The sequence below is a fragment of the Aspergillus undulatus genome (assembly GCF_047715775.1).
Source record: "Aspergillus undulatus strain CBS 261.88 unplaced genomic scaffold BDV17scaffold_22, whole genome shotgun sequence".
In the NCBI taxonomy this organism is placed as follows: Eukaryota; Fungi; Ascomycota; class Eurotiomycetes; order Eurotiales; family Aspergillaceae; genus Aspergillus; species Aspergillus undulatus.
The window spans coordinates 1-19577 of record NW_027396626.1 but is presented as its reverse complement, the minus strand read 5'-3'; the positions used below and the strand labels follow the sequence as shown (position 1 = coordinate 19577).

The following is a 19577-nucleotide window of genomic DNA, read 5'->3' as shown; positions in this document are numbered from 1 at the left end:
TATAAAGCAACAATCTAGATACTGGCACAAAAATTGTATGTTAATTCACTAGGCTGGGGACGATCTATGGTCAAGGGGGTCAAGTATCCAAAGTACTGCCCCTGTAGGTAGCCACGAAGAGCAAGGATTGCCAAAAGGCTTTCACATTATATATATCTTTCTATATGCACATGCTAAAGAGCGAACACAATGTACAAAGTAACAAACCCTCCTTCTCCAGAAAAGGAAGGCAAAAGTCACAACCAACTCATCCTTGAGACAAACCACAGCAGGGTCCCGTCTCAACCGACTAATCGAGTTCAAGGCAGCTCACAGAGCCATCCAACTCAAGTCAACTCAGAATAAGGCTAAGCGACCCGCTTATTCCTTAAACTCCTTAACCCACAGGTTCTCAGCACGGTAAGTGCTGCTGTGAGCCCCATACCAGTAGATAGTCTTCTGCGGGTTCGAGCCGTACCCCTCAACGGCAAAGTAGTCCTTGCCGGCGTGGGTGAAGTAGCCCTCTTCGTTGACGCCGAAGTCAGTGGTGCTGGCGCCCTCGGGGGTCGCGCCGGAGTGCGGGATGGTAAGACCGACGGGGGAGACGGTCTTCTCGACGATGTAGAGGGACTGGAAGGCGGTGGGGACGCCGTTTTGGCTGGTGAAGGAGACGGCGCCAGTGTCGGGGGTAGCGTGGACTGAGCTTTGTTAGTGGGAGGTTATTTGGGAAGTAGCTAAAGGGGGAAGCATACAGATGGCAACCTCATTGGAGGTGGTGTTGCCGCCGACGTAGAGGTACTGGCCGTCGGTCAGGACGGTCTGGCCGCCGTCACCGACGAGGGTGAAGGCAGAGGGGAGAGTGGCGGCAGCAGCAGCGCTGGCGAAGGCGGCGACGGTAGCGAAGAACTTCATTTTGAGTGTTTTGTGTGGTAATGGTATTAAGACTTGTAAAGTTGTAGTGTTGATATCGAAGAAAGAACCCTTGCGTCCCCCGGTATTTATGTCTTCCAGAAGACCACCGAAGCACGTCAGGCCCCATGTCCCTTGGTCCTCGCCGACGATCAATTGGCGTCGATTTAAGACATGCGGGTTTAGCTCGGCCGTTGGGTAAATGCTCATTCGCTCGGTTTCGTCGATCTTCCCTGATGATCTTGGAAATGGAGTAAATTGTCTCCACAGCGTTGAACCATATGCGTTCTATTTCAGGTTCGTCTCCGCGGGCTTCCGATGTTGGAAAGCTGCTCCGATATTTCCTCCACTTGGGCTGAGGCACTCCTCCACCGCCTGTTTGAGGCGAACCTGGTGATCGGTCATCTCATATTGGTGATCACCTCACTCCGCGGTGAGATGGTGCCGAGGCCTTGTTGGGGTCGTGCTTTTGCGTGCTTGTATACCATCACCAAGACACAGGGCTGTCTGTGTAGATAGCATAGCAGCTCGCTTGGATATCGTCACAGTCAAAACCTCTGAAATGACGAAAAGATAAATACGTGGAAAAATGATCCGCCTGCCAACCGGAACCAAAGTAAAAGTACCGCGACAGCTAACTGCCGACGCCTTGCCGCAGCCCTATAACTGTTTTGGGCGTCTGTCAAATGACTATCACTCTGCCCTCATAAATTGGCTCCCGACAACTCATCGGAATCAGCCTCCTGACGCATGATCTTTAATTAACGAGCTCCATCTGTCTCTGTAAGGGGTAAATGAGATTAACCGCTTAGCTAATTTGAAGTCAGCGGAGGAAATGGCGATGTCTCGGGGAGCGTCGGACGTGAGGTATTCCGGAAACCGATCAACATATTGGATATAATGTATAGTGTTGAACTAATTCCTTTTCCGATGTTCGGATAGCCTGAGCAGCATCTTATTTCTCGGTACTACAATGCGCCGGTGCGGGTGGAGGCAGGCTTTCAAACTATGGCCAAGACCTTTGATGCCAACCATGGGTTTCATCAGTATGGGAGAATATAGCATTTGCCTCGAGAAAATTGCTGCTTAGAGGGCTGCTACGAGAACTAATCATTCGCCTGCAAGTTGAAAACGGCGCCAGCTTACCAAGGTTCTAGCAGCACACCTCTTCAGCCGACCTCCGGGTCGATATGATGAGGAACGTTATTTTTATGCACGTTGCAAAGAGAAAGGGATGGAACTAGGGCCTACGCAGACACATGGTCCACGAGCTACTCCAGAACTGTACTTCATTACTCCTTTCCGCAACCCCTGATTCACTTTCCGGGGGCGCAGCAACTGACGTACCCAAAGCCTGGACAATAACATTATCTGGAAAAGATTTGGGCGTTTCTTAGTAATACCCAGGCTCGACAGCATAGATGATATAACATAACTGTTCACATATCATATACAAATAATAACACCTACTCCTCCTCCTTCAACCCCCCATTCTCCCTCTTAAACACAGTAAACTCCGGCCCAAGCCGTTCCCAAACCCTAATCTCAATGGGCTTCAGAAGCAGCGGCGTCGTAATCGCGCGATATTCTTCGTAGTACGCCTTGGTAACTTGGTGCTATTCAATTCAGATCTTGTTAATGCGTCCGGCCACGGTTGGATTGAGTCAGTCAAACCTCAAGAATCCACTCCTTTGGTTTTGACCTACAAAAGCACAAGTTATTTGCGGTCAGCTGTTGCTAATTGATCCTGTCGAATTCATATACGCAAGCAGTGCTGTAGACACATATAGAAGTGGGCATGCCAGTTCTCCGTCCAAGAAATCGTTCCCGGTTCCTCGGACTGGTATACCTCGAAGAAGGTACACTCCGGCTCAGCGGTGACTTTCTCAAAGACTGGGCGAAATGCGTCCCAGAATGTACGGACGTCTTCTGGTTTGAGTGTTACGGTCATTTGAATGGATATTCCGTGAAAGGTTGCCATAGTGAGCAGATATGTTTTCTATGAGCGTCGAGTGCTTGTGGGGGACAACGGGGAAGGCAGACTTGGGCAAAGAAATATATAAAGGTAACGATAAAGGAAGTTTAATATACGGAGACGCGCAACCTACTCTACTGCTTATTCGCGCTCAAAAGGCCTTGATACAGTTAGATTGCCAAGGTTTAATACGAATGCATTTCGAATCTCACATGTTTTGGAGGAACTCGGTTGGAAAGCTTCGGCTGCCGGTGATGATGATGGCTACAGAAGACTAGCTGACGGGGGCGAGGCCTGGGCCTTTGGCTAGAGCCGTTACTCGCAAGCACCAACCGCGATTATCCTTGAGCCGAATGATGAAGATAGTTTTGAGTCATAGATGAGTCTTGCCGTGGAATGCACCAGAGGTACATAGTCCAGTCCTATACGAGGGCACAGCGACGCAACCTCGAGAAGCTGAAAAACATCGGGCGCATTCGGATTCGAACGAGAACCTCGCCTCCAATCGTCTTACCGTATCGAACAGCGGCAAGTCACGTGAAGGGCCCTTACTAATCTGCGCTAGCGAGCCGAACCACACTTTGGCGCCAAAAATATATAATCGCCTCCACAATGCCACCGAATCGCAGCAAAAAAAAACTGCCCTCACACAGGATTGAACTATGGACCTCTGCATGGCGTAAAATATGACTATACAATACGAGTGCAGCGCTCTACCACTGAGCTATAAGGGCAATTGTTGTATATTTATAGTTTTGGTTTGAGTCAACAAATAAAAACCATATTTTTTTCCTTCGATGTTAGGTATTCTTACATCATGGTACAAGCTATGTCACAAGTCGTATGTAATAATCAACTCAGCTTGAACCTCCTACTATAGCATAATCTGCAGCAGGTCTTTTTGCTGCACCGTCGAACTTGTACGTCCGCATGGGTTTCGCCTGAAATATGTTTCAACTGCGCATAAGAACTACGTGGACCATATCCATAACAAACCAAGCCGTTGGATTTCTTTGCTTGAAGGGACTGGAGCCTTACTTTGGAATGAACATCGAAAGATTAGGGCTTCGAGAAAATAGATGCAGGAGGTGACGCCAAAGTCACCTCATCGCAACGGGGAAGTCTGGATGCGATCGGCAGCAGCCGGATCTAGTCCTAAGGCAGCTAGCGGAATGTGCACGTGATAGTTTTTCAAGCCAACCAATTAGAAGATCTTTTAGGCCTTGGCGTTAGGTATGGGCGTTCACACTAAGTGACTGCTCACCATCCACTGCCTTGTGCCAACCATGACTTCATCAGTCAGGTGTATCTGCAAGCGAGCTTTATCTTGGCGGGGATTAGTTTGGACTTTTGATTCCCTCCCCGTGGACTGCAACTTTCTCATTCGGGTATAGTCCATATACCTTCTTGCTGAGCGCTTTTCTAACCACAACACAAGACAAGCAGAACGATTCATACCCCAATGTTCCCAAAGCCTCCTCCCACTTCTGAGAATATGATCTCCCGCCTGAGCTTCTCCTGATTGTCGCCAGCTACATCGAAAAGGAAAGCCACCTTAACGCCTTGAACCAAACAAACAAGCTCCTACACGCACTCACAACCGACCTGCTCTACTACCAGAGAGTCCAAAGCCATGGAAGCTCCGCGCTGCACTGGGAAGCCAGAACAGGCTCGACTGTAACAATTCAAAGAATGATCAGCTACGGAGGTCCTGTCGATGCCCGCGACGAAGACCACAAGACACCGCTCCTGCACGCAGCTAGGCATGGACAAGTGGAAGCTGCTAGGATCTTTATTGACCATGGTGCCGACCTCTCCGCGACGAGTAATGAACCGGACTGCGATGTCCGTGACGATGGGATCCGCTCTCAGTTATGACTCGGAATACGATGTCCATAAGGATGGTCCCGCTCTCGCCACCGCTGCTTTCAACGGGAGGACTGAAATGGTGGAATTGCTGTTAAACTTCAGAGCCGACATCAATCACCATGTTTTCGGAGACACTATATGCGATGGCGAGATGCACTTGAAGCAGCCCTATATTCAAAGTCGAATGACACAGCCCAGTTGCTGGTGGATCGCGGCGCTGGAATTGAGATTGAGGGCTTTTGGGGTACTCCTCTTGAAGCGACCGCCTACTGTGAGAACCTGGAAGGAGCTCATATGCTCCTGAAAGCCGGAGCAGATATTGAAGCCGGCGACGCCTTGGAACTTGCGGCACAGTTTGCTTATACACACATTGTCCGGTTATTATTGGACTTGGGCCCTAAAGTCAAAGCGTGGCGTGGCTTACAACCAGCGTTAGCGCATGCCGTTCTTCAGGGGCTACCGGAAGTAATAGAGCTCTTACTCGCTCATGGCGCGGACCCTGATCTCTAATATCCAGATAGGACCGAGGGAGTTTGACGATCCCCACACGGCTAGAAGGAGAGCAGCTTGAACCAGATCTAGGAAGGCAGCCCGGAACGCTAAATAATGTCCGATGATCACTAGCCATCATGAATAAATAGCTCAACTAATTGACAACTAGATTTCCCAGTAGCATAAATGACCTACCATAGTGCGGAATTTACTTCCAGTACCCGTCAGTTTCAACCGGGACACCCCTTAACTCTGCACAACGTCTGCACGAAAAGATAACGTCAAGATTCCTCGGTAGCTGGTGAAAAAAAGAAAAAGAAAAAAAAGATTAGGCGTGGTCTGTGCAGGAAGCCTTCGAGGGCAGAGAGTTGCTACTGTTGCGCGATAGAGGGAGGGAAGGCTCAATACAGGTGAAGGGGCCCATTTCCTTCCGTGAGATGCGTTGAACGCGAGAACGGTTATCAAAAAAAAAGGTAAGCCAGGACCTGCCTACTTAGAGAGCCTTTCATCCTCAAGCAAATTCTGTCCTGATTTCAGATTTTGTTGTCCAGGTCCCAAATGTTGCAGCACTCCCTATGTATCGGTTGTGGGTGAGAAAGAAGTGCGGTACCAAACACAAACAGCATCTTTCATCCATTCGAACTACACAAAGAGATACTCTAAGAGTTCCAAGTCTTTCAAAGAGGCACTGTGAGAGTCAATAAGAGATTGACTACAGTATTAACGTGGAGGAAATTATTATTGCAGCGTCTTTCAAGGCTTTCTGCATTGTGCTCACCAATGCATCAACACATTCAGCTGCATTTAACTTCTTTCACCTTGTTCATATACTAAGCTCTACCAACTCTCCCACTTACAGATACTCTTGAGGCAGAACTATTTCGAAGAAAAAAAACACCTTGAAGATTCATTGCAGCGGCCTACTACAGTCACCAAGACACACTACTTGAGTTGCTGAACAACGGGGCCAATATAAAAGCGGTAGATGAACATTTCGGCACGCCGCTGCAAATGGCTGTGCGTATGGGACGCACTGGCGCTGTGAAACTATTGCTGAGCTGGAACGCAAATGTAAATGCAACTGGTGGCCGCCGGGGCTCGCCGCTGTGTGCTGCCGACAGAGAAGGGTACACTAGGATTCTGAAGCTGCTCCTTGAACATGGTGCTGATCCCTCGCAACTACGGGGCGGATAAAGGTAGTTAGAGCTGAGGAGAAACTAGGATGAGAATCCGCACAATCTCTTTGAGAGTTTTCCTCCATTCCGAGCTGAGGCCGAGACTCCCGTGAAATGTCCTCTTGGAGGGGGTTGGTGAAATCTAGTTCAACAAGTTAGTATACACTGACGCACCAGTGGAACAATCAGCTCAAGAAGACCTTGAAAATTTGAGTATAAATTCCCTGCCTACTGCTATAGTACGCTCCTCCATGGTCCTAGGCTCTTAGAAATGACCACCACACCCAAACCTCCGACGAAGTCCAAACTATACCGGGAAAGATACGTATACTGGTAGGAACTCATGAGACAGCGATAGCACTCTACATGAAATGGTCAAGGCAACTAGAAGTCTATGGAAAGCTGTCGGAATCTTCCAGTATGAGAACGCCCGGCAACATATTTCTGTGAATGTATGTAATCTGCCAGGAAGCTCAGTTCTAATAGTCGGAGTTGAGAAGATGGAGCGCGTACCGTGTCTACAATCCAGGGAGCAAGTCAGTCAGGGAAAGCCTAGGTTGCTGGAGACAGATGGACCCTAGAAAACAAAACCAAGGGCTGAAGTTGGCTTTGGTATGTGGAGGAGTGAGAAAAGGGAGGACCTCGTTTGCTAGATAGCAGTCGAGACTAGTATTCGTTTCCATTCGGCCTAGGGCTTAATCTGGGCCTCAATTATACCTAATTATGTTCGTTGGAAACCGCCTCTGGTCCACAATGAAGTCGCATTGTCTCTTCCTAATCTCATCGATTGCAGATGGCTAGAAATGCGATGGCTCTGTACTTTAGTTCTCCCCAGAACTCGTAGGACTTCCCGAAGGCCCCGGTACTGTGTAGCCCTTTTACCTGTAAATGAAATCCAAACGCACTGTTGGGTTGTCTCTTTGCCATTTCCAAGGTTTCTTCCAAGACATTGCATACTATACACAGCATCACCTGAAAGAAACGAGGAATTTCTTATAGATTAAGCCAATGAGATGAGCTGGTACATAGATTTCCAATAGTCGACGCCATTCTCAGGATGCTGAGTGACTTTGCCCTTATTCAACGTGGTTAGCGTGGTGAGAGTCAAGGACCTCAAGGCACGTTCAGGTTAGCTATTGACAAGGATAAGATGATCATGTCTGATTGCAGTTGTACATGGGATTGGCCATAAGCACGACAGACCCAGCCACCGTTTGTGGCTCATGTAGCGCCGTTTTGAAACTTTAAGCGCTTCCTCTTGCTTTTTTACTCTTTGCTCTGCGTCCTCGGCCCCTCGCCATCCTCCCAATGGCTCGTTTCTTCCCACACATGCGGTCGTTTCCCCGTACCGGCTCTAGATGCCGAGGTATATACGGTGCTGTCTTTGAGTCGTTGGCTTTAAGAGCCACGTTGAGAACTGCCAAGCTGATGTCGACGAGGCGCTCTTGTAAAACCGCAATCCCCGATCCATTTCCTAAACGCGAGTCTGCGGTCTACGATGAAAGCCTTTTCCACTTCACGCGCGGCCGATTACTTACCAACGAATCGCGAGAGCTGGCCCAGAGATATGCCACATTTAACGTTGACGAGCTTGCCAAATTAGCCGTGAGGGGAGGGCTGCCGAAGCCGCAAGCGATGGACCTCGAAAATGCGTGGAAATTGAGAAATTGGCAGACGGGATGCACAATAAAGCCGTGCGCTTCACGATGGATGACAGCTTCCCGGCAGTGGGGAAGATTCCCAACCTGAATGCTGGCTTGCCGCACTTCACAACCGCCTCTGAAGTCGCGACGATGGATTCCGTATGCTCATCTCGCCATGAATGGTTTGCTAGACCTGACTAGATGAGGAACGTGCTAGGGACACCCGTTCCCAAGTTCTTCTCGTGGAGCTCATCCGCTGACAATCCTGTCGCGGCGGAGTACATCTTGACGGAGAATGCGCGCGGCGTCTCCTTGAGCAAGATATGGAATACACTTGATGTGGAAGTACAATTCAAGGTGTTGAAGAAGATTGCTGAGTACCAGCGCGCCTGGTCAGAGGTTTCTTTTTCAAAATACGGAGAGGTCTGTACTACAGACAAGATCTTCGACAGCCAGGTACTGGCCTTGATTACAAATATCGGGAGGGTAAGAATGCCTTCGATGATAAATTCGCCGTCGGGCCGTCAGTCAGCAGACAGAATTTGATTGCGGACGAGCCGATTTGGATTTCAACAGAGGTCCGTGGAGAAGCTTTGAGGAGTATGAACGAGCCACTAATCTTCGAGAATCGTACTGCGTTGAAAACATGCCGCGACTACCACGTTCCCCCATTGCTATTCACTACCCTGGAACCTACCAACCTTCGAGGGCGAAAAGAGCTACCTGAAGCTGGTCAAACTTCTGCTTCCGGAGGATGAAGCCATTACGACCTCCCATATATGGCATGACGATATACATGTGGAAAATGTCTTGGTCAACCCGGATGACCCTTCGGAAATCAACGCCTTCATCGACTGGCAGTCTACGGAAATGGCACCCCTATACAATCACACTATTGAGCCGTATATCTTGGAGTACAACGGTCCGCCACTGGAAAATTTGCTCGAACGAGCAAGCCTATCCGATATTCAAGCCCTATTGCAAACAGAGCCTGAGCCAATCGCAGAACGCAAAGCTGGCACTCTATTCACCAGCATGTCTCTCGTCTCATCGTATAGGTTTCTTCTGTTCAAGCATATGCCCCGTCTCTTCAAGGCGCTTGAATTCCGCCAAACAGATTCCTTTTTCCAGTTGCTCCTGCTTGTCCGAAACATTCTCATCGATGGAGAAGCCACTTGCCTCGGTTTACTAGCCCAGCAGCAAGAGAACAAATGGACCGGGATTCCAAGGATATGCGAGGGGAAGGAAGCGCCGCTGTCGTTTTTGAAAGAGGACATTCAGAGTATCGAACCTGATAGTGAGGCGGCGGCCAGATCAATGGAGTTGATGGGCGATCTTCGGAGAATGATAGGGTCCCAGTATTTCCAGGCCCAGGGATTGGTCAGTCACGGGCAGTTCAGGGAGCTTGAACAGATCTTGCAGAAAGCGAGGGGGGCCGTTTCTACGGGAGCATGCGCGGAGCGAAGAAGAAAGACTGGAGTTGTATCGCGCGTGGCCTTTTTGATATGCCGGGTGCAGAATCGAGAGATAAGGACTCTCCAGAGAAACATCTTCCGATTGGAAACCACCTGTGAGAATATAGTCTTTCAGGTAGCATGAAAAATCGATAAATGTGAATCATTTGATGCGAAGAGGCAAGGGAGGCTCGTGAATGGGATTCAATGTTGAGCGGCGAGTGAACGAGACTATCACTGGGATGGGTTACAGCCAAAACCTGCATTCCGTCATTCCTCCAGATCCTCGAGGGTTTGTCATACATAGACACTTCTAGTATTTAAACTGGACTGTAAATAGAGACGAAATTGGCGCAGAACTTGGAGGTTCAATTATGGGATCCGTTGAACTGGTGGTATCGGCCGTGGCTCGTACTCGTCGGCGAGGGGGCCGAGGCCGGGGCCGGGGCGTGGAGGTGGATTGGAGTGAGGGTTCAGCTGCAGAATGACCTTAATCAGTTGGAGTTTAGAAGATAACATGCAAAGAATCTTTGAGCTCTAAAAATTTTGTCAGAGAATACTCGGCATACCTGGAGGATGGTAGACAAGCACCGGGTGGCCACCTCCTGTTGCTCTTGATCAACAAAAAATCAGAGCCCAAGAGACGCGTCGCCGCGCGACTAGCGACAAATAGGGGCACACTGGCCGCTGGCAATTTCTGATGGCCAAAGTAGATATGGGCCGCCGCCTGGTGCCTGGTGCTTCCATGGCAACAGGCAGAGAAGTCGGACGGAATTATCGCGGCAAGAAGACGGCGCTGATGGGCTGAAAAGACCGGAAACTTATAGTGGGAGATACGAGTAGGCAGTGCACCGTCTTCGCCCTGCTGCAGATGATGGGCAGGGCGAAGCGTTCTTCCTCCGTCGAGATGAGTACGCCGCATTTCTGCCAAGGCAGGCTTCATCCTGACTCCAATGCGAATCTCGCGGTTTGGGGTTCGACCTCAAAAAAAAAAAAAATTCAAGGAGAAGGCCTAGATTAATCCGCAGGATCAGTTGGCAATGGAAAGATAGGCTGCTAGTCGATGCCAGCCCGGGCGCAGCCTCGAGCTTGCCCCTTTACAGTTCAGCAAAAGTCCGGTGACCTGGATCGGGATTGATACTAGTAATCCGATATTATTGAATGATGGCATTTGATAACCTCCAGCCCAGCGTAACTGGCGGAATAAGATGAGAATTGAAGGGGCTGACGTCTGGAACAGACTGCTGATAGGCGCGGGCCGTGCCATCAAAGAAAGTTAGCTGGTGTGAGCCGCGCATCCTTGATCCAGAATCCATCTGGCATGATCATCCTCTTGCGAACAAAAAGTCCCTCAGAAGTCAGGAAAAATGGCCAGCTGGTTGCGTTGTGATTCAGTAGAGACGGATTTCTGAGCGAAGCATCACGGTTGGATGCGCCTGGACCTCTGCTGTGGGGCTGCCAATGCAGCAGTTAAGGGTCAGACCGGGGTTGGGCTGGGGGGTCTTCAGCCTCGTCGCGGCGGCTACGAATAATAATTGGAATCGCCGCTCATTTCGCGTTTCCTGAGATCCACAGGAAAAAGGTGATTCGAGAGTTTCCCCATCTTGAAACAATCAAGGGTTGCCAACAAGCGTAGATCATTGGGTAGCGCTTATGATCCATACACTACTACAGCCACGGCGCCTCGAAGGCAGTTTGGACCTTCTTCTCACATCCTTGAACCATCAAAAAAGCAAGAGGAAGACTTTAATTCGCCCGATAATCGAACCGAAAGTGAAGCGATGCGTCTGAGTCCCAACATCCCCGGAGGCAGATAGTTATGCTTACTAGAGCCCAAAGTGACCTGAACTTACCGAGGAGGATGGAAAATGCAGGAGACAAAGGACAGGCGCGCCTGATTAACGGGGTTTGGCCAGGGTGCCTACCAAAGAATCTGATTCGCGATACTGCAGATGCGGGACTGAGAGAGAGAAGATGTGCGTGGCCCGCGGTTCCGGCCGGCTTCGTAAACGAGCCCGGTTAGGTCACGGATGAGCGTTGAAGCGCAGTTCATGTGACAAGAGTCTGACTCTGACGGGGGACCGAGCCGGGAATGCTCCGATTTGTTTCATATTTCGCCCTCATATGTTCATATGTTCCTACCCTGGTACTTTCTGCAGCCGGAGACTACCTTGACAGAACCGTAGAATGCAAGCCACTACCGAATCACCTGCTACGGACGGTTTACGGCTCGAGTCTAGCTATAGCCTTTATAGGATTAGGGGGAAGGAGCAGTGAAGATTTTTCAATTTTTGCTTTTCCCCCTCCTGGGGCTCGTGGCAATGAAAGCCTGATTGAGGTAGCCCAAGAACCTATTTCGATGGCAGAAGCACAATTGAATATTTATGAAGGTTTAAAAAGAATAAAACTCCGCATAAATGTCATCTCCGGTCGCAAAGACTTGCATCTAGAGTAGATTCCCCACCACTAGAGCATCTGGATCCCGCGAGATATCGGATGTGTAGACCTCAAAACGCCGAATCATGTTGTCCGTACTCAAATTCCAGGAAGTTGACGATATGGATCATGAGTGCAATGCCGGACAGCCCGAACTCTTCCATCAGACTTTTCTTGATCCCATTGACAATCTTCGCGTCGTCGTCTTCCAACATAGAGGGGTACCCAAGTATCGTTTCTATAATGCGCACTCTCTGTGCTATGGCATAGACTGCGGATGAGAGTTAGTGTATCACCAAAGGCGACCTTGGTTTTTGAGAGGAGATTGAAAACATACACCGCATTGTAGAGGTCCCACACGAAGGAGTAAAAATCAAGGCCGGAACCAGCGTCTGTGACCACCCGTCCATGTTTGCACGAGATAGGCAGCTGCCAGGTAACCTCGGGTTATGGACGGTGAAGGCTTTCTGTAGGCATGTTTCCAGAGGAGCAGCGTGCTCTTAAATCCGGGGGAGAAAGACGAAGCAAACATTCCATGACCGATTAGCAGCGTATCGCCTGGAGGGTTCCTGCGTGATGCTAACAGTTTATGGACGGAGAGCGACCTGAACTCTCTGAGTACTGTTTCGGGGAAAAAAAAAGGAAAAGAAAAGGAAAGCTTAAAAATCCCTTTGAAGAAGTACCGTGCGTCCTCTTTACTGGAGCTTTCCTACTTTCGCAATATTATTTATTACCCATCTTCTTGGAAGCGTAAGCGTAATTGTGGCCTCGGGGAGCGTAGCTTTCCAAGCAGGTAGAATCTTGAGATAGATCAAAAGGACGGTGTCAAACTCGGACTGCCCTGAATCCCATTGGCTCCGTACGAGAATCAAAAACCAAAACTTGGCCGATGGTCATGGGATGGTCATAATGAATGGCCCGGCACCAGATGTGAGTCCAACAAAACGTGGCTGCCAAGGTGACTGCAGGGGGCCTGTGCTACTCGTCTCTTCAGCAACAGCGGAAGATTCAACGGAGACGGAGCCCAGTCTATCGCCCAAGCACGAAGGGTGTCCTGGAAGGAAGGAAGGAGCGGTGTGGTCCGCGGTCTGAGTGATATGGGATCGCAACAAGGAACCTTAGTCTCCTATTCTACTGTTGTTACTTTGTTTCCGGGGAGTTGAAAGAACAATGACAGTTGCCTTATGCTGATGAAGATCGCATGTCCTCTCTGCGTCTGCCTCTGTCTGGTCCAAATTCTCTGCCTTTCCACCACCCTCTCAGAATCTCACTCACCACCACAGATGACAAACGACTCACTGTTTCTCCCCCTCAGCGCCCCAGCAATCATCCATTCAGCCTACTTCCAACGCCCAGGTACAAAGGCCAGAGCACCCGCGAGAGCCTCGACCACCGGTCCGGCCACTCCCTCTCCGAATCTAGCCTCGCAAGGCAGAAAGCGAACCGAATAGGCAGCCATTCGTTTCCATCGAACAACCGCCAAAGGCGGTTCAGGTCTGCCTCCTCACTCTTTGTCAGAGAACTTTCTCCAGGCGCCTCGCAGAACTCCTCCGTCCGTCCTTCCCTCAACCAGCGAAACGCCCTGCTCACATCGTTTTCTGTGTAAGGGTCGGATACAGGAATGAGCTTCTCGACCCAGTGGCTCCGTGGCTCCCCGGGCTCACTCAGCCAGAGAATTGAGTCTTGAACAACTTTTATCTTGTACCTGAGAAGCCCATCTCCGCTCCGTTCGCGCATCTCCTTGTCCATTGCGTCCACTGCTTCCGGCGACCGGATAATCTCGCATATGATGAACGTGCCAAGGGTAGCTGGGAAAGGCGAACATAGGCGATCGGCTCTCGGATCTTCAAGTGCTGCGTATGCTCGTTCGAAGATATTGCGCAGCCTTTCTCTCTGACACAATTTGAGAGTTTGCACAATATTCTCAACATGCTCGACGTTGCCCACGAGATCATCGTGCAGCCCCTGTTCAACCGCCCACTTGGACAATAGCACACCTAAATCAAGCGGCGTATCGAGGGGATTGTCACCGGCGGTGGGCACAACGCCGTCCCGCAGCGAGGTTGACTTCCTTTCGTCCATGGTCGGAGCTTGGTGACAACGGGGGAGAGACTTTCTCCAGGGACAGTACAGTATAAGAGGTAAGGACTTCCTAGCTAGAAACGCCTGCTTGAAAGAATCGCTAAGCACCGATGAGATGGTAGGACTCAAGTTCACGGACCAGACGGCTCATTATATATCTTTTTCCATCTGCATCTATCTGGGGAGACGTCAGAGTCCCTAAATGCCATACCGCCATCTCGAGGATAATTTTGCCAACAACGCAAGCCGCTGATGACGGAAGATAAACGCATACCAACGAATTCGTCGGTTGTGATTTGCTACACCGTGACCGACAGCCCGGCCGGCTACAGGGGATGGAATAAGCGAGGGCAACCCAATGGTGAAGATCATGACATGGGCAATGCGTATGTGAATTCAAAAACCCAACTCCCTGACTCGCGTTAGATGCCATCCCAGCATCTGAGGGTTTGCGCCGTGTTACGTGCATACATGGTGCCTCCCTATGGTCGGCATTTGAGGCGCCAACTATTCCGACCGCTGGTGCACTGCGGGGAAAGCCCAATGGACCAGAACCACATGGCCGTCATGCTGTCTGTCGTGCATATTGGCGTGATGTGGAGAGCCCAATCGTCTGCAGCCAAGCGGGACGCCCGATACAGTGGACCGGGATCTTCCCACGCACTTTTATCTGGCATGGACCACGCGGCTGTACAGGGACAAACGTACCGACATAAGAAAGGTGCTATGTCTACGCGATAATTTGGTTTAGCCGGTAACGCTCCACCGTATTTCTGAAAAGCCCAGATGGCTAACCCGAGCACTTTACTGATCCAGATTCATTTAGTCCAACGCATCGACTGGCTCTCGCGAACTATAGGTCTGCCTTAACGCAAGTGCCCTGATCCCTGACAGTCCATGCATAGAGCCTCCTGCTGTCATCCTAGACCGCTTTTCTATTCCTCGCCCACCCTTGGCATGGTAGTCAGTGCATTGGTCCTTTCAATCTTGATTTGACTTCAGCTCGATGAGAAACTCATTTCGCCTCCATTTGCTGGTTTTCCCCGGAGCCACGCTAAGCGCGCTCGAAGACCATCATTCATTCTGTGTATCGGTTTGAGGAACGCCTTTTCAAGCATCAAATACAATACAACAACCCCGCATTGCGTGTGCCGTCTTATCTTCCTCACTCCGTTCTCCATCTTGGGTTACAGATGATGCTCAACCCCGAAGGTCTCGGTAAACCGTACGACGCCCCCAAGCCCTATCCTTTACCAGGATATCGAGAACTACACCGCTCGAGGACAGAGCGCACCGTGATCAAGCCTGAGCCTCTGGAGGCCCTCCGAGAAGAACCCAGTCTATATCATAGACGTAAGACCTATTACAGGTCTTAGCCACAACGAGTTGCTGGGCTGGTCAGGTCAGATCCCCCGATAGGTACTTAGAATTTCCAGCGCCCTAAGCCCTAGTAACGTGATCCGGCTTGCTGCTCTTGGGCGACTCGGCTGTGGAATGATCGAAGCGAATAGGAACGTCGCTGCAGACAACATCTAGATATCCTCGTATCCCTGCATTTAATTGGCACGGAGATGTACACGCAATTATGAAGCATTGCTACTCCGTCAGCGTTGATGATGTTCGACGACGGCACAGCGAGCTTGCAGATCTCGTAGGTTCGGAGCAGGAAGGCAAAAGCGGGTCAGAACCCCTAAATTTCCATGATCTACAAAGACGTCAGCTCTTTGAGGTCCACAGAGCGGGTTTGGCTCGCGTGAATCGAAGCATACGAAGTATGGTACCCAGGTCTCATAGCAACGACCATCGCCCTAAGCGCGGTCAGATCATGGTCCGAAGCTAGGCGCGATGATTTGACCTCTCACTGAGCCACCGGCATGCCCAGCTAAAGTATGATCCCTCTTTGCCGGAATGACAATATGACGCGCTGCGACGATCGTTCATCTCCCGGCGCTTGGTGACATGAAGATCCGGCCATCCTTGGCTTGAGGCTGCAGGGTAGCTATTCCCCCAGGCTCATGTGCAGCTTTCTTCATGATCAGATTTACACAGCGTGATTCTTCACACTTCATAGTTGAGATTGTCTCAATCCAACCCCTCATAACTCAATCCGGCAACGACCTGGACCACGAGTGAGTTGGCGGTGCGGCACTAGGCTAGTGTGTCGATGTGCAGCCAGCTGAACTTCAAGAAAACAATAATGATCTGAAAAACGTCGGAAGGAAAAAACAAAAAAAAAAAAAAAACGGAATGAGAATCACTGGCCAGCAAGAGTCAGGGTAGGCGGTGGTGTCAGACTCAGCTGAAGAACGAGTCTTTGTGGGTCCCACAAGGAAGAAGTTTCGTGAAGGCATGGTAGCAGAGAGATTATCGGGGTGGGTAGTCCTAGATTCACTCATGCCCATAATCACGAGAGTATCTCTACCGACTCTGAGAAATTCTCTGACAGGGGTATTCTGCACAGCGGCACAGTTTCAGACCTTCAAACCAACCATATCTTCAGAGTAAGCTGGGACACCCCACAGTGATATCCAGCCCCTGTCCTGGATTCCTGCCCTTTTAAGGTTCGAGTATGGCCTCCCGTCGTTGTGGGCCAGACCAGAACCTTGTGAGAACACGCTCCTCAGCACCGGTATGTGTCCACTTGTCGATACCGGTAAGCAAAGCACAGGGTATCTGACAACGAGCGTGATCTCCGACCGTACGGCGTACTTCGCCGGGGTCGAGCATTGACCTGCTGCGGTGGAGCTGGCTTTTGCCCGGGCTATTAGACTCGAGCCTAGACTTCGACCTTGGCGTTGAGCATTTGGAGAGTGGATTGCGCTAAATGTTGTCGTTCTTTCTTTTACAGGAGGTTGTATAATCGGCATACTCGAAAGGATAGCATAACCTGGAACACGCTGTTAGCTAGGCAGACCCGGCGACGCTTACTAGATATAGTACGCCTTGACTTACCAGACGTAACCAGAGGGAGACTGGTTTTCGAAGCTGGCTGCTGGCTGCTGGCTTTCGCCCCTATTCTGTCTTCTAATGAGACCGGTCGATCGGGGATGACCCAGATGGCCTGGTTAGTCAACTGCCCAGCTAGCCGACACTACGCAGTACAGAGTATCCTCCAGCCGGAGCGAGGCGAGACAAACGGGCCCGGAGCGGAACACGACGTTGAAGCAGCTCGCGAGGTCAACCCTGGCGGATCCTGGATCCCTGGTCCGATTCGTCCTCCTACGCAGGGAATCCTTGCCCACGAGCAGCCGCGCGGTGGTGATCCGGCGGCCCGGCTGCTCTTGTTCCTGGCTTGAGCCTTGGGTAGGTTGGGGTCTAGCGGAGCTAGGCTGATGCGATTTGAGGATTGACCACTGTGCGACCGATTCACCATCAGAAATGACAGCGAAACTACGGCGCTTGCTGTGACGAATCCCAGACTCGGCTGCTCGCAGGCTGCCATAACGCTCACGGGCGTTGAAAAAATTTCGACTCTCCCTTTTTTTTTTTTTTTTTTTTTTTTTTTTTTTTTTTTCTCGGTGAGTGCCGGCCTAGGCTTGTGTAGGGACATCCCTCAACGTCATTGAGTGGCCGACATCTCGGCGAGTTTGGAAGATTTCAAGCCGGCAATAGGTTTGCAGTTCCGGAGATGTTAGGTAGTTAGTCCAATTCAAATCAAGGATCCATCTCCAGTCTGCACGGAGTATGCAAGCATGCAGCAAGGCCCTGTGAGCAACAAAGAACCACGTTGGGCAGTAAGATGTACGTGTCGATCTACATTAGTACGAATATTTTACTTCTTTTGAGCCGGTTCCCAACCGAACTACGCGGGTTAGCTGGGAAAATAGGTGCCCTGACTCGTCTCGGTTCTCGTTACGAGGATGCATAGACCCTCCAGACGCACCACCATCCCCGGTTTTTACCAAGGAGTCAGCTTCGTGGATTCTAATCATGCGATAGATCAACCGCCTAATTTGCGGAGACTGTAGGAGAAACCTCCATTTGGCTGCGGAACAGGGCCCGTAAGCCCTCTCAAGGCTCATAGATTGACTGATCGCAAACTCGGTCGTCTTGGCCATACAGGACAGGATACTTTTGGTCAATCATTTCCAGACCTTGGTCTCGGCCATTGAAAAACTGGAGAAGGCTCATAAAATTGCAATTCGCGACAGAGATTGAACGAGTGCTCGAGCGGAAGGACTTTGCTAATCTGGAACGAATATTAGCAATTGTTGGACCCCCTGTTTGTTCAGGGTGCTCAGGATTCAGACGGACAGCGGTTCCGTGGAAACTAGCAGTAGGCGGCAGGAGTTGACATAGAACTCGACGAACTTGGGGCTTGGGTCCAGGTCCTGATTGATAGGCTCGTTGTCTGAGTGGCGCTGCTGTTCATCAGGCCAAAACCTCCGTCGATACTGGGCAAATCCGTTATTTGTCTTGCTGCAGATAATGGAGCAAATCTCTTCCCCAGTTGACTTGGAAGGGGTACCTGATCTAGACGGGGTCTTCCTAGAATTTGCGGACGCGGAATCCATTTTAGCCTCCTCTATTATTGTTAAACCTCGATTGAAGGCTCGTCACTAAAGCCTGCGTAAGATACCCCGGGGCAAATAAGAAGAGTCACCGCCGCTCTTCCGCTCCCAGGCTGAGGCTTAAACTATCTGAGATTGGCTGGCATGCTATGATATGCCGATCGACGGCTTGGGTGTCAGGAATACCCGCGTGATTTCTGGTCGGTCCCATCGCGCCAAATGATCCCGTAAGGAGTAGAGATAGAATCGCGGTTTAGAGTGACCAAATATGGCTTGATGCTCGTTCCGGAAAATGCCCAGAGCTGCCTGCAGCTTAGCCTGGAATAATCCTGCGGAAGACTGAGATGCGTCGTGCCATAATGCGGCGCTGCACTGGTGCACGACCTCTCGCGGACCAGCGGTCCACCAAAGTCAAACGCACATGCTCAGGGCGATGGAACGGAAAGACGCCGAAAACATGCTCTGCCCTTTCTCGCCCGGCAGATCAGCTCACATTTGCCCGGGTCTCAGGCGTTGGTCGTCGACGAGGCGCCCGATGAGTCTAGGCCCTCGGCTGAGGCTTCGAGTCCGCCGAGTCCGCCCTGGGGAAACCTGCGCCATGAACGAGGACCGCGAGATCGCGTCTGATTTCTGTCTTTTATTTCCTCAGTCATGATTGTGTGGCAGCCGCATTGAAAATAATAATATTTTTGATTGGAGGACTCTTGAGGCAGTCGAGACAGAACCGGCCGTCCGATGACGTTGGTGGCCGTTGGTGGCCGCCATACGCGAACACGAGAGTGGCTTAGGGTTGCGCAGCGATAGGTACGCCTTGGCTTAGCACTTTTGCCGCCAAAAACAGTACGGAGGATCAAGTGATTTCTTTCTTGTTCCACGGAGCAGATGAAACGAGGATGAGGCTTCAATAGCCGCCGACCGAGGGCAAGCATCCCCGTCCCTCTGCAGACGATCAACAGAACGAGGCGCGTTCGCATCAAATTTGATGACGCTAAGCGCTGGTACAGTGAGCCTACGAGTATCATTAATTCGTTGAAAAAAAAAAAAAAAAAAAA

At 50.6% G+C, this 19577-nt stretch overlaps 6 protein-coding genes and 1 non-coding gene across 7 annotated transcripts; 2 read left to right on the top strand and 5 right to left on the bottom strand.

Moving 5' to 3' along the window:
• Positions 1-43: 43 nt before the first annotated feature.
• BDV17DRAFT_262448 (uncharacterized protein) lies at positions 44-924 on the bottom strand. The gene is made up of 2 exons (XM_073757784.1): positions 732-924; positions 44-677 (listed from the first exon to the last, which is right to left on the bottom strand). Exons 1-2 carry the CDS (start codon positions 889-891, stop codon positions 361-363), a joined length of 477 nt encoding a protein of 158 aa, XP_073615803.1. The 5' UTR covers positions 892-924; the 3' UTR covers positions 44-360.
• A 144-nt stretch (positions 925-1068) lies between these two features.
• Positions 1069-1544, top strand: BDV17DRAFT_262447 (uncharacterized protein; the record flags this gene model as incomplete). The annotated part of the gene is made up of 1 exon (XM_073757783.1): positions 1069-1544. A coding segment is annotated over exon 1 (197 nt), but the record flags the coding sequence as incomplete, so codon positions are not given.
• Positions 1545-2298: 754 nt separating this feature from the next.
• Positions 2299-3042, bottom strand: BDV17DRAFT_262446 (putative quinol monooxygenase). The gene is made up of 2 exons (XM_073757782.1): positions 2563-3042; positions 2299-2504 (listed from the first exon to the last, which is right to left on the bottom strand). The coding sequence occupies exon 1, from the start codon at positions 2867-2869 to the stop codon at positions 2645-2647; it is 225 nt and encodes a 74-aa protein (XP_073615801.1). The 5' UTR covers positions 2870-3042; the 3' UTR covers positions 2299-2504; positions 2563-2644.
• A 461-nt stretch (positions 3043-3503) lies between these two features.
• BDV17DRAFT_t75 lies at positions 3504-3597 on the bottom strand. The gene has a single exon. It is a non-coding gene; the product is annotated as a tRNA-Thr (tRNA).
• A 4230-nt stretch (positions 3598-7827) lies between these two features.
• On the top strand, positions 7828-9546 carry BDV17DRAFT_281552 (uncharacterized protein; the record flags this gene model as incomplete). Its single annotated transcript, XM_073760039.1, has 7 exons — positions 7828-7980; positions 8010-8201; positions 8244-8465; positions 8495-8565; positions 8619-8679; positions 8751-9422; positions 9469-9546. The coding sequence occupies 7 exons, from the start codon at positions 7828-7830 to the stop codon at positions 9544-9546; spliced, it is 1449 nt and encodes a 482-aa protein (XP_073615800.1).
• A 3595-nt stretch (positions 9547-13141) lies between these two features.
• Positions 13142-14105, bottom strand: BDV17DRAFT_80663 (uncharacterized protein). The gene has a single exon (XM_073765166.1). It carries the CDS (start codon positions 14012-14014, stop codon positions 13259-13261), a length of 756 nt encoding a protein of 251 aa, XP_073615799.1. The 5' UTR covers positions 14015-14105; the 3' UTR covers positions 13142-13258.
• A 4516-nt stretch (positions 14106-18621) lies between these two features.
• Positions 18622-19532, bottom strand: BDV17DRAFT_80638 (uncharacterized protein). Its single transcript, XM_073765165.1, has one exon. The coding sequence runs from the start codon at positions 19497-19499 to the stop codon at positions 19032-19034; it is 468 nt and encodes a 155-aa protein (XP_073615798.1). The 5' UTR covers positions 19500-19532; the 3' UTR covers positions 18622-19031.
• Between the last annotated feature and the right edge of the window lie 45 nt (positions 19533-19577).